We start from the raw sequence: 14,208 nt of genomic DNA on the forward strand, positions 1-14,208 counted from the left end.
CTATTCAATGAGATCTATCTATCTATAAAGTTTCCTGATGATATCAGGTTATTGTCCGGGTAAAATTAAAAGTGCCCAAAAATGAACAAAGGGCAATAACTCCAAAGAAATTAGACCAGGCTTTGTTTAGGCTCTTTAAGGCATTTAAGCATTTTGACAAAAGTTCAAAAAGTATAAATAAACAAAAGGGCAATAACTTCAAATAAGGCAAGGCAGAGTAATGATTTCTTTAAGCACTGCACTTCCACCCAATTGAGACCCCTATCTATCTACAAAGTTTTATGTTTGAATCTCTTATTTAATTTTGGAGTAATGTCCCCGGACAAAGTTTCAAAATTGTCAAAATGAACAAAAAGGGAATTTTAACCTCCCAAAAGTATGCAAGACAGTTGTTACAGTTCTTGTGCACTGCAAAACCTACTTAATGAGATATATTACCTTACAAAAAGTTTCATGTTGATACCTTTATAGTTTTTACAGTGATGTCCTGGACAAAGTTTTTAAATTGTAAAAAATAAACAAAAGGGGAACAATTCAAAAATTAGGCAAGGCAGAGTTACGGTTCTTGCGCCTGCACACCTACTCAATGAGATCTTTCTACCTACAAATTTCAATGTTGAAATACCAGTTTTTATAAGTTTTAGAGTTAATGTCCCGGCCAAAGTTCAAGGTTGTAATATAAACAAAGGGGGATTATTTCAAAAAAAGGGCAAGGAGAGATTACGGTTTTTTGTGCACTTGCCACACCTGACTCAATGAGATCTATCTACCTACAAAGTTTCATGTTGATTACCTCTTACACATTTAGTAGTTAAACTAAAATAAACAAAGGAGAATAATTTTCAAAAAATTTAGGGCAAGGCAGAGTTACGGTTTCTTGTCACTGCACACCTACTCAATGAGATCTATCTACCTACAAAAGTTTCATGTTGATTACCTCTTTATACTTTTTAGAGTTATGTCGGCGGACAAAGTTCAAAGTGTTAAAAGTAAACAAAGGGGGATTATTCAAAAAAATTGAGGCAAGGCAGAGTTTACGGTTCTTGTGCAACTGCACACCTACTCAATGAGATCTATCTACCTACAAAGTCTTTCATGTTGGATACCTCTTATACTTTTTACAGTTATGTCCCGGACAAAGTTTTCCAAAGTGTAAAAATAAAAAGGGGAATTTAAATTTAAAAAATTTAAACAAGGCAGGGTTTCGGTTTTTTTTGCACTGCAACCTACCCCAAATGGGGATCTATTACCTTTCAAAGTTTTTAGTTGATAAACCCCCCCTTTTAAAATTTAAGTTATGTTCCCGGACAAAAATTCAAAAAAGTAAAAAAAAAAATAGGGGGACAATCAAAAAATTTGGCAATTCTTTTCACTAAAAAAACCCCCTACTCAAAGAAAGGGCTATCTACCCTTTCAAGTTTCATTTTGAAACCCAAAATTTTAGTTTTTTGGGGTTAAATTTCCCGGACAAAAATCAAAGGTAAAAAAAACAAAAAGGGGAATTTAAATTTAAAAAAATTTGGGGAAAAGGGGGTTGGGGGTTTTTGTGCACTGCACCCTATCAATGAGGGTTTTATTACCCCAAAGTTTTCATGTTTATAAAACCCCTTTTTATACTTTTTTGAGTTTAAAGTCGCGGACAAAGTTCAAAGTGTAAAATAAACCCAAAGGGGGGATTATTCAAAAATTAGGCAAAAAAAAAAAAAATAAAAAAAATGGCCGAGTTACGGTTCTTGTGCACATGCAGCACCTACTCAATGAGACTCTATCTACCTTAAACAAAGTTTCATGTTGGATACCTCTTATACTTTTTTACAAGTTATGTCCCGGGGACAAAGTTTCAAAGTTGTTTAAAAATAAACAAAGGGGAATAATTCAAAAAATTTAAGCAAGGCAGAGTTACGGTTTCTTGTGCACTGCACACCTTAACTCAAATAGAATCTTATTCTACCTACAAAGTTTCATTTTGATACATTCTTTGTTTTGTTTCTTCAAAGTTATGTCCCGGACAAGAAAAGGGGACGACCTGACAGGGAAAGACGGACGGAAGCAAGACAAAGGGGGGGGAAATAAAAAAATTGGGTCCCCGGGGAGCATAAAAAAGATAAAAAAATTGGGAAAATGATAAAGGGAAATTAAAGGAAAAACCAAAAAATGATTTTAATTAAGGCCACAAAGTCAAAAGGGCAAAAAGGGGAAAAGGGGGCAAAGATCCGAGGAAGAGGGGGATAAAATAAAGAAATTAAAAATTAGGGGGGCAAAAAGGGAAAAAATTAACTTACCCAAAAGACCGAGGAAAAAAACCCAAAAAGGGGCCAAAAACAAAAATGGGCATAAAAAAAGATGAAAAAACGTTTTGAGAATAACATTCAGGAAAAATTAAAAGGGGGGGCCGCCTTTGGGAACGGTTTTCCCCAAAAGTTTTTGCTTGGAGTTTAAAAAAACCCGGTTTAATGTGGCCCCCCAAAACCCCACCTTTTTACCCCCCTATTTTTCCCCCATAAAGGGCGAAACAGTGTTTAAAAAAAATGAAACTCCGCCAAAAAAATATTCTAACAGTTTTTTTTATGTTTTAGAAAGGTTAAATAATAAAAAAACCAAAATTTACAATGTAGAAACATTATAAAAATAAAACCCCAAAGCCATAACAAAAGTATTTAATGTCCCCTTAAAACAAGGAAATTTTAAAATAAAGGCCGGACCAAAAACAAGGCAAAGAGAACATTAAGACAGTTCGGGACCCCAAAAGGCTTTTAAAAAACTGTCCATTTATTTAGGCTCCCAAATTTGGTTTCCCTCAGGGTGTAATCAAAAGAGGTAAGCGTAGTGTCAAACTGTAAAAGGGTTGAACACTAAGCATGCAATGCAGTATGTCTTAAAATAGTAAGCCATCCAATAAAACTATAAATTAAACCGAAAGCACCAAGCACCAATCGAAATAACTTTAACAAATTAAGTAAGAGAAACAAGCCAAAAGGGGATATAAACGGAAACAACTTACACTTGCACTTATTCATTATCCCTCATGTACAGACTCAATCAAACCGAGTCTGCAATTCTTTTTACAATTAAATGATTACTAATAATCAGCATACAAAATTTTAAGCAAGATTCTACAATACAATATCAACTGTTTTAAAAAGTCAATGAAAGGAAGTGTCAATGTTATTAATCTGTTGAATAAGTTACTAACATGATATAACCTTCTGTTTTCAATGAAACCTGAAACCTGGCACCTCCAATCTAGTTATACATGTTTTTTTCCACAAGCTAGCACCTCTAGTCTTTTCTTAATCTGGTTTTTATTCTCCCCTCAGCTAACACCTGAGGTCATACAGATCTCAATCTGGTTATAATCTTATCTATACAATCTATAAATCAACATTAAGATCTCATTTTGGTTATATTCTCCAATCAGATAGGGCATCCAGTATAAAGATCTTAATCCGGTTATGTTTTTATATTAGCTAACACCTCCAGTCGTTAAGATATCAATCTTGTTATATTTTACTATTAGCGAGCACTTCAAGTCATATATATCTCATACTGGTTATTTTTTCCAATCAACTAATACCTCAGGTCAAATTAATCTCATTCTGGATACATGCTCTCATTAAATAGAAAATTGTGGATATTCCATGTTTAAAACTCTACACACTACAAGTGGTCACAATATGAATTTATAGTGTCGTTACAAAAACTTCCAGTTTTTTTTTAAGAAAAGAAAAAGTTTACTTGTTCTGTAAAAGAGAACGCGACTTCCAAAACATAGTAAATTCATTTTTTTATTCGAAGTAGACATATTCAGTAAGGATTTTATAGGTTTTAACAAATTTCTTTGATTAAAATATTATACTCAAAGATTAGCATAGTATGTTTTTTATCTTGATATATTCTCCCATCAGCATGCACCTGCAGTCATATAGATCTTAATCTGAGTGTATTCTGCTATCAGCTAGCATGTCAAGTTATATTGGTCTTATTCTAGTTATATTATCCTGTATATTTCATCATGAAACTATACAACAAATAGGGTACACAAACAAATAAGCCAGTTTTATCAGGAGGTCCTGTCCAATTCAAGTAAGCATTACATTATAATTAAACATTTCATGCTGTTTGTGTTTTGTCAAGTGTCCTTGCCAACTAACAAACTAGAGAGAAGGCGGCATATATGAATTTTCGCCACATTGTTTCTTGCTCTTTGTTGCAGAGAAAGCAGGTAACATTGAAATGCCTGTTTAGGTCTGTTTTCCTGTTCCATACATTGCCCTAAAACATTGAGAGCTGTTTCTTTATGTCTTAGGGTTTTATCTGTCTCTATGGTGTGTGCAAGTTTACTTAGAGCTTGTTGTTGATCCTGATACCTTTGAAGATGCCTGTAGACTTTATATTGTAGGAAATATAGGAGAACTAGAGAATCAACTACAGCAAAATCCATCCAAAACTCTTCATCTTGATTTCTGTGTTGCAAGTCGTCTTGTGTAGATCTGAACATTTCATATTGTAGTTCACAAGGAACACAGTTGATCTCTTGTTGTAAAAATCTTACACAAAATGCTGTATTAACTTTTACACAGTCCAAAATGTTTTCATTACATACCCTCGCGAATCCTGCTGTTACTTTTGGTAGATGCATTGGATCCCAGCATCCACAGATAGGGACGACGGTATAAGAGTAATACTGACTTTCTGTGTGTCTCAGAATAAGATCAGTTTTCGCCATATCTCCTGTACTGTAGAATACTGAAGCCAATTTCAGTCTGCCAGATGAGATGTCTGACTCAAAACCATTTAGAAGCCAAACCAATGCTTGAGGTGAAACCTGATGTTTTAAACCTATACTTGCTGAAGCCAGTGCAGATCCATAGGTGGAAAAGAGTATAGGTGCTAGAAACGTGAATGCAGCATGTTCTAATTTATTATCATTGTTATTGTAGGTCATAAGCCTCTCTACAGTTTGCTTCATTATTCCAATATCTTTACTATGTAATGTTTTTAAAAGACAAAGATGGGTTTTACTCGTATTCATTGAGAATGATAAGTAATAACAAGCAGAAATTTGTTCACAAATATCTAGTGAAGAGGATAAATTGTATTGCCGCTTTACAAGTCCCAGTTTAACTTGAAGTCTTAGTCCCAGATTATCAATATCGATGCTAAGTAAACTTTGTACATCATTCTGTATAACATCACTTATATTTTTTAAAAGTTGATATTTTGTCTTAATTGTAAATTGTCCTGCAATCAAATTATTGTAAGGTATAATAAAATGTGGGAGATGATTTTCCTGTACACAAATGAGTAATTCTATCAAGCAGTATTTTAAACATTCGAATAAATTGTCCTCTTTCCATAATCCTGGTTCTTTGTTTTGTATACAACGTAATAAAACTGTTTTACAAATGAAACTGGAGATATTTATTTCCCCTTTAGGATTTAAAAAAGTTTTAAGAACCATCTTCATTAAAACATAGCACCTTATTTGTGTTATATTTAAATCAAACATCACACACCTTTCTGCCAGCGGTGTAGATATTCTCCACTCCAATTCAGGGTATAGACTGACCTTACTTCCAGTTGGAACAACCAAACACCCTAAACTAGCTGCCTTACTTCTAATCATTTGTGTTGGCCATTTTCCAATACCTTGGCTCTCTAACCATCCTGATGCTGCTGACTTTGGCCATGATTTACAAGGAAGCGCTGCAATGATGTCTGTAGAAATGTGTCGTTGTTGCTTGTGTTGGTTCTTTATAGCGATTTCTGGTTGATTTCGTGTTTCATATTGAATAATATCACCAATCATTGAGTTCCTAAGTAATATTCTTCCTTTCGTATCAATAATATGGTGTTTATTTTGAATGACAGAGGCAGGGAGAGGTTTATCGTGTTGGATTAGCATTAGAAAACAATAGCCAGGGGTAGTGTTCTCATCCTGTATCATTGCATAGTTTAATTTGCCATGTTCCCACTCTGACACGTACTGTATTACATTGTAATAACCTATACACAATAGCTGGTCAATGTCTGACATAAGTCCTAAAGTGGTTGTTCCTTCACATCGACTCCCTATATAATAAGAAACTCTATTGTATCCAAGTGACTTCCATGTGATATTATTCATAGTCTCCATCAGCATTAATTTTCGTCTTGCATTCATTATCATTCTTTCATTGACACCAATATCATCTAAAGCCTCTGATAACCTAATTGATATTCGTATTCTGTCGTCAGTTGATTGGGACATTCTGTAAAGTAAGGATAGGGTAACTTTTATAAGTAGGCATCACAGTTTCTTTTGCAAAATTATTCGGCTTATACTTTTTGTTCTTCATGTCATAGAGCAGGATAGAACAGAAGATCCGTCTTGACGTGGCGTAACTAAGTTTAGAAAGTGTGAAATCAATATGTAAAATACATACTAGTATTTTGTTCGTTTCAGTTCAGTTTATTAGAAATCAGCAACTAGTGTGCTTTTGACCATTTACAGTATTTTCAGCTTATTTCGAAGACATTAAATACAATGTTAATATATATATATATACAACAAAAAGATCATACAACAGTCAACAATTCAGAAGCCAAATGATATATTTAGTAACTCTAAAAAAACACACGCCTTGTAAAAATCATCTTTGCATAAATGTTTTTAATATTTATGAGCATGTTAACTCTTAAATAACCAGACCGGAGTTCCTTTTATATAGAAAAAATATTGAAAATGTTGTTATTCTATTTTCATTTTTTGGTTTTAAACAAAATTCATGAATATGAAAAATTATACTTTCTTTTCAATATGTTTTTAAAAGTGAATTACATTTTGTCTTTTGAATTATTGAAAGTAGTTACCATTTCACTGTTACAGAATTGTTAAAAGGATTTGGTTTATTTGTTGTAATGAATTTGATAAATACTTCAGTGTTTTTATAACTAGTAGCAGCATATTGAATCAAAATAAGAGCAGTTACGGCGATATAGTTAAACACTTCACTTTAACTTTCTTACTCATGTTACTATAAATTTTAAATTGTGTGTATTAAATGAATTTGTACTGACTCTTCAATGATATGTCAAGAAAATAAATAAGAAAACATGTTTCTAATTACCTGACTGGATGGGTGAAAATTTCGCTGTCTACTTTTACTTTTGGTTGTGAATGGAGATACAAAGGGGAATGACTCACTTCCTCCTCCTGTTCCAATAAAAGTTGAATTACTTCCCTTTACAGTAGTATACAATAGTGTAAAGCTTATGCATTTTATAAGACGTCATTACATTTACTTTTATACTTTAAACTTGTCAAAAATGTATTGAGACATAACATAATCATATCCCTACCACAGAGTGAAGAATGGGCTATACTGTAATCACTTTGTCATATTTGTTATACTTATATTTTTCCTGTAGTTTGAGGTATTTTAATTTGCAGAAAAAGTCTGTTAGGACTCGTTTTCATTTTACTCTGTACGTAGAATATTTTGTAAAAGTTGGTTGCTGATTAAACGATTGTATCAAAAGCTTTGATTCATTTCTTTTTTTTTGTCACCGTTGCATCTGCGATGCGGTGTCATACAGCGATTCACCTGTGTGTGTGTGTGTGTGCGTGTGCGCGCGTGCGTGCGTGTGCGTGCGCGTGTGTGTGTGTGCGTGCGTGTGTATGCGTGAGTGTGTACTTGTGCGTGTGTCTGTGTGTTTTAACATCACAAGTAACTCGTATATATAAAGTATATTAAGGAAAATGTGCTTATATAGTTAAAAACTCTTTTTAATGTTTGATATATCTATGTTCTCGTTCAGGATGATAACCTAATTTGTTGTATTAATCGACACTGAAACAATAAATGAAAGAAAAGTAGAACACGCTAGTAATTTTAAGCTTATAGGTTATGCAGCTTGATACCAGATTCACCTCTGAGAGTTGTTTGTACTTTAATATATTTTCTCCAATTTCACATAGATTCTCCTCAATCTTGTTCTCTGCTTGTTGGTCCGTTGTCGTGGTATATTCAAGCTGGGTAACAGCTTCACTAGTTGGGTCTTTCTTTAAAGAACAATTTTGATTTGACACTCCAGTTTCGTCAAATTGTTTACATTTTGAATCACTTAGGTAAGGAGACGAATGCACCTTAAAATTAAGTTATTCCATATTTGATATGTACAATAAACTCAAATCTTATCAAATATTTTCAACACACTTAAACAATTAAGAATGTATTTGTGCGTAATTTGTTATAGATGTTTTGTTTTAGGAAATAGTATCCTTAAGAATTTTTCTTCTAATCGGGTTATTTTTTATTTTGAGACAACATTTAATGGGTAAAAATGTAAATGAAATAATGGAAGAAAAAATTGTGCAAATTACAAATTACGTATATTTACTTCACTCTTATTGGATGAAAGGTCTTCATCTTTACTTTCATTACAGTTATCAGATAAATCGTCTTTAGCTGAAATATCATCTCCAACAATATGGTCGTCTTCAAAGATATTACAGTCTCCGACGATGTGTTTGTCTTCAACAGTATTGACTTCGTCAAGAATTCGATCGAGTTCATCACTGTTAATTTTTTCAACTCTATGATCATCTTCAATCCTTTGATCGTCTTCAACGATATAATCATCTTCAAGAAAATATTTGAAGAACTTTAGTCATCACTTTAATTTTTCGGTTGGCTTTTTTCTCCTTTTTGGTGAGAAGTCTCTAAATAACTGATAGCTTAGATTAATGAAATGACATAGATAATAAAATTATCTTACTTAATGGATTATAAAGATTTAATTTGAAACCATTTGACAGTATCTAAAATTAAAAAAAATCACTTTCATGAAACTTTAAAATGCCATGACATTTTACCTTCAAATAAACCACATTCTTCCTCCACAAGTTTTGCTTCTATTAAAAAATCCGTAAAGTTGAAATGTTTACAAATTTCTTCTTTCAGACGACAAAAACTGCTGTCAAAGGAACCAGATTTTATCGAGTCCCTTAGTTGCGTTTTCCTATCAGCATCTGTTTTTATTGTTAAACGAACAGCGTGTTGCGATTGCATTTTGTCGTCAGAATCAGGTAGCAGCCTTTCCACTAAACAAACGTCAGTTATACCGTAAGTATTCTCTGTCTGTCCTTGACCACGATTTTGCAGATGTTTACCATATGCCCTTGTAACAGACTCATCAAGAGCTGAAGCTATTATAAAAATACCGTGTAAAAGGATTAATGCGTTTTCTTCTATTAGTACGTTTAAATTTACAAACATTTTAAAAATATCAAGAACTCACATAACAAAAACAAAGATAAAACAATACATCAATCTTTAAAACATATTTATGAAATTTGATAACATTGATATTTCAGAACAATAATCGCACAGTTTTGGACAAGTTTACTTTTTTATAATAACACATAAAAGTATATAGATCTTTTTACAAGTCATTTCAAAGTTCAACATACAGACAATTGTGAGTATTCCTTAATAGTTAAAAAATACAGTAGTAGGTCATTTGGAAGCTAATTAAGACAAATTAAAAGCAAAATTTTTTATTCTATCAACTAAACTGTAGACAGCACTGTGATTCTCAGCAACATAAATAGTTAAAGTTTTATAAAATGTGCATGTATAAACTGTACCCAAGATTCAAATGTGAGGGTAAATTAAAACAAAACATTGATCAGTCACTGCAGTTTGAGGCAATTCTATGTTAAGGGTTATTCCAAATACAAAATTCTAGGTTATAAAATGTTTAGAGATCAAAGGAGGAATGAAGCTCTTTATTTAATAAAAATTTAGAATTTCTTGAAGCCTGTCCAAGGCCATGGTCACAACGCGTGTAGTCATCTTTGAAATTAGCAATTTATATCCGTATTTATATAATAGGCCATTTAAATGCTAAATATTTAAACTATTTGTGACGTTAAGGGTTCGATGAAATACATAATTTATATAACTTTATATAACTTTTTATAACTAATCACTGCGGACAGAAAGTTGTTAGAATCCATGACAAAATTGCATAGATTTTAATCATTTAAATGTCAGCTTTGTAGTTAAAGGTACAATTAAGCTTCCACAAAGAAGAAAAGAATTCGCAAATACTCATAACTTTTATTCGTTATTGTCAACAAACTGTTTAAACGAAAAAGAAACCATTTTCAAATCCCTGATATTTTTAGAAACGCTGATTAAATGCAAAATTTTAATCAGGTAATAAATTTATGACATATTTATCACATATGGGAAATGATCGTTACTTTTTCTGTACTATTTTAAATTAAAATATTCTAATATTTTAATAATAAGTCAGTTACAGCACTGTGAAACAAACAAAAGTTATTTTGGTCCTTTTAAGGGATTTTATAGTCTGCATTAAAGATTTGCAAAACTGTAAAACGCTGGCTAGAAATATATCTATGAATTCGAAAGTATAACCATTAAAATATCATAATTCCTACATATCAAAGACATTCGGGAAATAGGAATCCTTACTAGACGATGCTTATCCAACGTCTTGTAATTTTTGCCTCAAGTCATTTTTATATACTACTATACCTGTTCTGTGCATTGTCCTATAGAACTCGTCCATGTATAAAACAGCTTCAAGGGAAACTTCCTCTAGTCCTTTTATCTGTCTTACTGCGGACTCTAATTTTTGAAATTCTTTATTGAGATCCCCGTTTATGCAGTCATAAAACAATGACAGCAATGAATTAACAGTGGAACAGTTTAGTAGTAAAATGACACAGTTTTGCTCAACATCGATTATAGCCCGTTTCTTTGACGCAAAGGAAGCAACTGTGTCTTTAACAGCAGCCATCATTTCAGTACGTGTTTCTTCAGATAAATATAATTGTTCGTTTGACGGCTGACCAGTTTCCTTTTTGTACATGCTAACAAGGGCATTTGAAATAAATCTTTCCGTACAACTAGGACAATTCTTTATTCGCAACTCCACACAGGTCTCTAAAATACAACAATATGCCTACATGAATATTGTTGAAAAGATTGATTATGACACAAATGTACTAAATTAAATTTTATCTTGAAACAATTGAGAAAAAACAGTTGATCATTTTATGTATAGAAGAAAATTGAAAAGTGGGTCGCAAAAGCATGAATTATTCAGATTTATTTGTATTATTCACTTGACCAAGGAGATATAAAAATGTTTTTTACGAAAAACGTGTCGGAAAACTTGTTTGCTTTACTAAATTTCTATACCTCAAATGTCGCTTATTCAATTTGTTCTAGTGCAATCAGATATTCTAAATAACTATTCATGAAAGATAAAAAACGAATGACTGATAATAATAATACAATTAATAAAAATAAAAACAATAATAATAATAATAATATCCCGGTATTAATGATAATAATACAGGCTTCCAAATATCATATATCACCTAATTTTTATACTTTACCTGTACAGTTCTCGAATTCACAATCAACTAACCCGCGACTTAACATCAAATTTTGTTTCTTCTCAATATCATCCATTTTTTTCATCAATGTTTTGACATTGCAGGAAAGTTCTGAAATTGTATTTTTGGAATGATAAAAACAAACGTTTGTCATTTAAACAAAGAAAATCATTATTTTAGTCTTATACAGTTTCAACCTTAAGGTACATTGTATATGTAAACATAGTTTAAGAAATATAGCTGAAGTGGAAATATATAAACACATTATTAGTATCATAATCTCAGAAAACATTGCTACAGTTTATGAATAAAAGCATATGTATTTTACCTGCGTTTTGTTGTGTCAATATTTCTCTAGTTTCTGCGTTTTGTTGTGTCAATATTTCTCTAGTTTCTAAATCTGTCTTGTAAAATTTATGCAAAGTAAATATTATTTCCTTGGTAGAAAGAGGATCTTCTTTTGATGCCTTAATAATTCTATTCACTTCAATTGTAAGCTCTTCGTCACAAATTTCCTTGAGAAGTCTTTCATAAATAACTCCGAGTTTATCAACTGTTCTGTTGTATTTTTCTATACCAATTTTTGGCTCATTTAGATGACAAATTTTATTTCTTATTTTTCGAAGTTGTTTAATATCCATTCGCACACGACATTCAACGTCAACTATCTCAATAAGAAAGAAACAGTACATATATAGGTCCCATTCTTCGACTTGTGAACTTACACCTTGCGCAGAAAAAATGATCTTTTTCTTGGCTTTCCCTGTTTCAGTTCCCAAAATCTTCGTCTCATTCGCCCTCAGAAAGTCATCTAGGGACCAAGGATGAGGAATATGGTTTTCTGGTGTCTGAACTTTCATACATTTCTCAAATAATGCTTTACTTATTTTCGTGCCTCCATTCATCAACATTAAGCAAATTCTACAATGCCTTTCGTCGTCAGTCGTTGTCATCTTTTACCTGTTTCTTGAAGAAAGAAAGAAATGTTATGTCCATATTATGATTTGACTTTTATATCTCTTTACATTAAATTCATAACGGCCAAGTTGATATTTATTTTATACGACTGTGACTTAAAAGCTCAAATGGTCTTAAAATGCATCATTATTACACACATTTAGACATTTGAAATTGATAAAGTCAGTGAAAACATTAACAAGAGCTGTCGGTTAGGACAGCAACGCTCGACTATTCTTAGTGCTTGATAGTAAAAAAGACTTGATAATGTAAAATTTTCTTAGTTAACAAAAGGACATTTTTTTTCTTTCAAACCATGTTACAGTTTAAGGCCTAGCAGAGAGTCCTATTATGCTCTCAAAGAAGAGTATAATATTTCAACTTGTTTCAAAGCCATATGTCAATGGACTTTGAAAATATTTGAGGTATTACAAAAACTTTAACGAAAATTCTAATTCAAAGAAGGGGCTTAATTCTGTCAAAATGCTTGATACAGTTACCTCCTCATGTCTACATGTTGGGGATTGATGGTGAACAAGTGGTAAAAGTTTTAAAGCCATATGTTAATGGACTTTGAAAATATTTGAGGTATTACAAAAACATTAACATAAATTCTAAGTCGAAAAAGAACCATAATTCTGTCAAAATGCTTGATACAGTTACCTTCTCCTGTCTACAGGTTGGGGTCATTATGGTGAACAAGTGCGCAAAGTATCAAAGCCATATGTCAATTGACTTTGAAAATATTTGAGGTATTGCAAAAACTTTAACTAAATATTAAGTCGAAAAAGGGACATAATTCTGTTAAAGTGCTTGATAGAGTTACCCCCTCCTATCTAAAGTTTGGTGTCTAGATGATTAACAAGTGTGCAAAGTTTCAAAGCCATATGTCAATGGACTTTGAAAATATTTGAGGTATTACAAAAACTTTAATGTAAGTGGCTACGCTGACGCCGACACCGACGTTCGGATGACTACAATAGCTCTACTTATTCTTATCGAATAGTCGAGCTAAAAATGAATAGATTAAAAAAATTAAAAGAATTTTCTAAATATATAATAGTCTAAAGACAGTCTCTGACCTTTTATTTTGATTGATTGTTATAACAGTTACTTTACTTTATCACCCTATCAGATATATATGTGTGTTTCAATGCAAAGAGCAAAACATGTTATTGATTAAAAGTACTGACCCTCTAAAATAATTGAATAAATAGTTACTCGACATAATTGTTGATTTAAAACTAAAAATCACCACTTAAGCTTCCATTTTATAGGTATCTCATTATTTCACAAATATTAAAAAAAAAACTCTACTGAGGTTTTTTGACAGGGATTAAAAATTTGATCAAGGTGTACATAAGTAACTTGTGTGCAAAATTTCAGACGATTCCATCCCGCCGTTTTCATAGAATAATATTTTTTATTGTGCAAATGGATTAAATAATGAAAAGCATTGCGCGCTTTTCACTAAAACTGCACTTAAAATCCTGATAAAAAAAAATTTCAATAGCACTTATAGTATATTTCTTTCTTTTCTTTTGCAATTTTCCCATTTTCAGTACATTCCTTGATTTAAGCAAGAATGTTAAATTTTATGTTTTTAGGCTTTTTGACCTCAGAGCTGCACGCCTCCAGATTCCTGAAAATTTCGAAAATGTATTAAAAGTAAAATATTGTGGAGCTGATAAAGAAAGTAATACGCACATTGTAAACGGCACTTACAGCCCATGTAAATTACCAAGAAGTGGTCAAAATATGCAAAAATAGCCCTTTCTGCGTTAGTAATGCAGTAGGAACATGGTGAAAATTACTGCAAAATCGGCCATTAA

General features: G+C 32.0%; 1 protein-coding gene across 1 annotated transcript; it reads right to left on the reverse strand.

Moving 5' to 3' along the window:
• Window positions 1–10,366: 10,366 nt before the first annotated feature.
• On the reverse strand, window positions 10,367–12,879 carry LOC132750955 (uncharacterized). The gene is made up of 3 exons (XM_060741050.1): window positions 11,748–12,879; window positions 11,420–11,530; window positions 10,367–10,961 (listed from the first exon to the last, which is right to left on the reverse strand). The coding sequence occupies exons 1-3, from the start codon at window positions 12,370–12,372 to the stop codon at window positions 10,498–10,500; spliced, it is 1,200 nt and encodes a 399-aa protein (XP_060597033.1). The 5' UTR covers window positions 12,373–12,879; the 3' UTR covers window positions 10,367–10,497.
• Window positions 12,880–14,208: the final 1,329 nt, after the last annotated feature.

This window comes from Ruditapes philippinarum, unplaced genomic scaffold, assembly GCF_026571515.1.
Source record: "Ruditapes philippinarum isolate M1 unplaced genomic scaffold, ASM2657151v2 ctg795_1_1_1_1, whole genome shotgun sequence".
Lineage (NCBI taxonomy): Eukaryota > Metazoa > Mollusca > Bivalvia > Venerida > Veneridae > Ruditapes > Ruditapes philippinarum.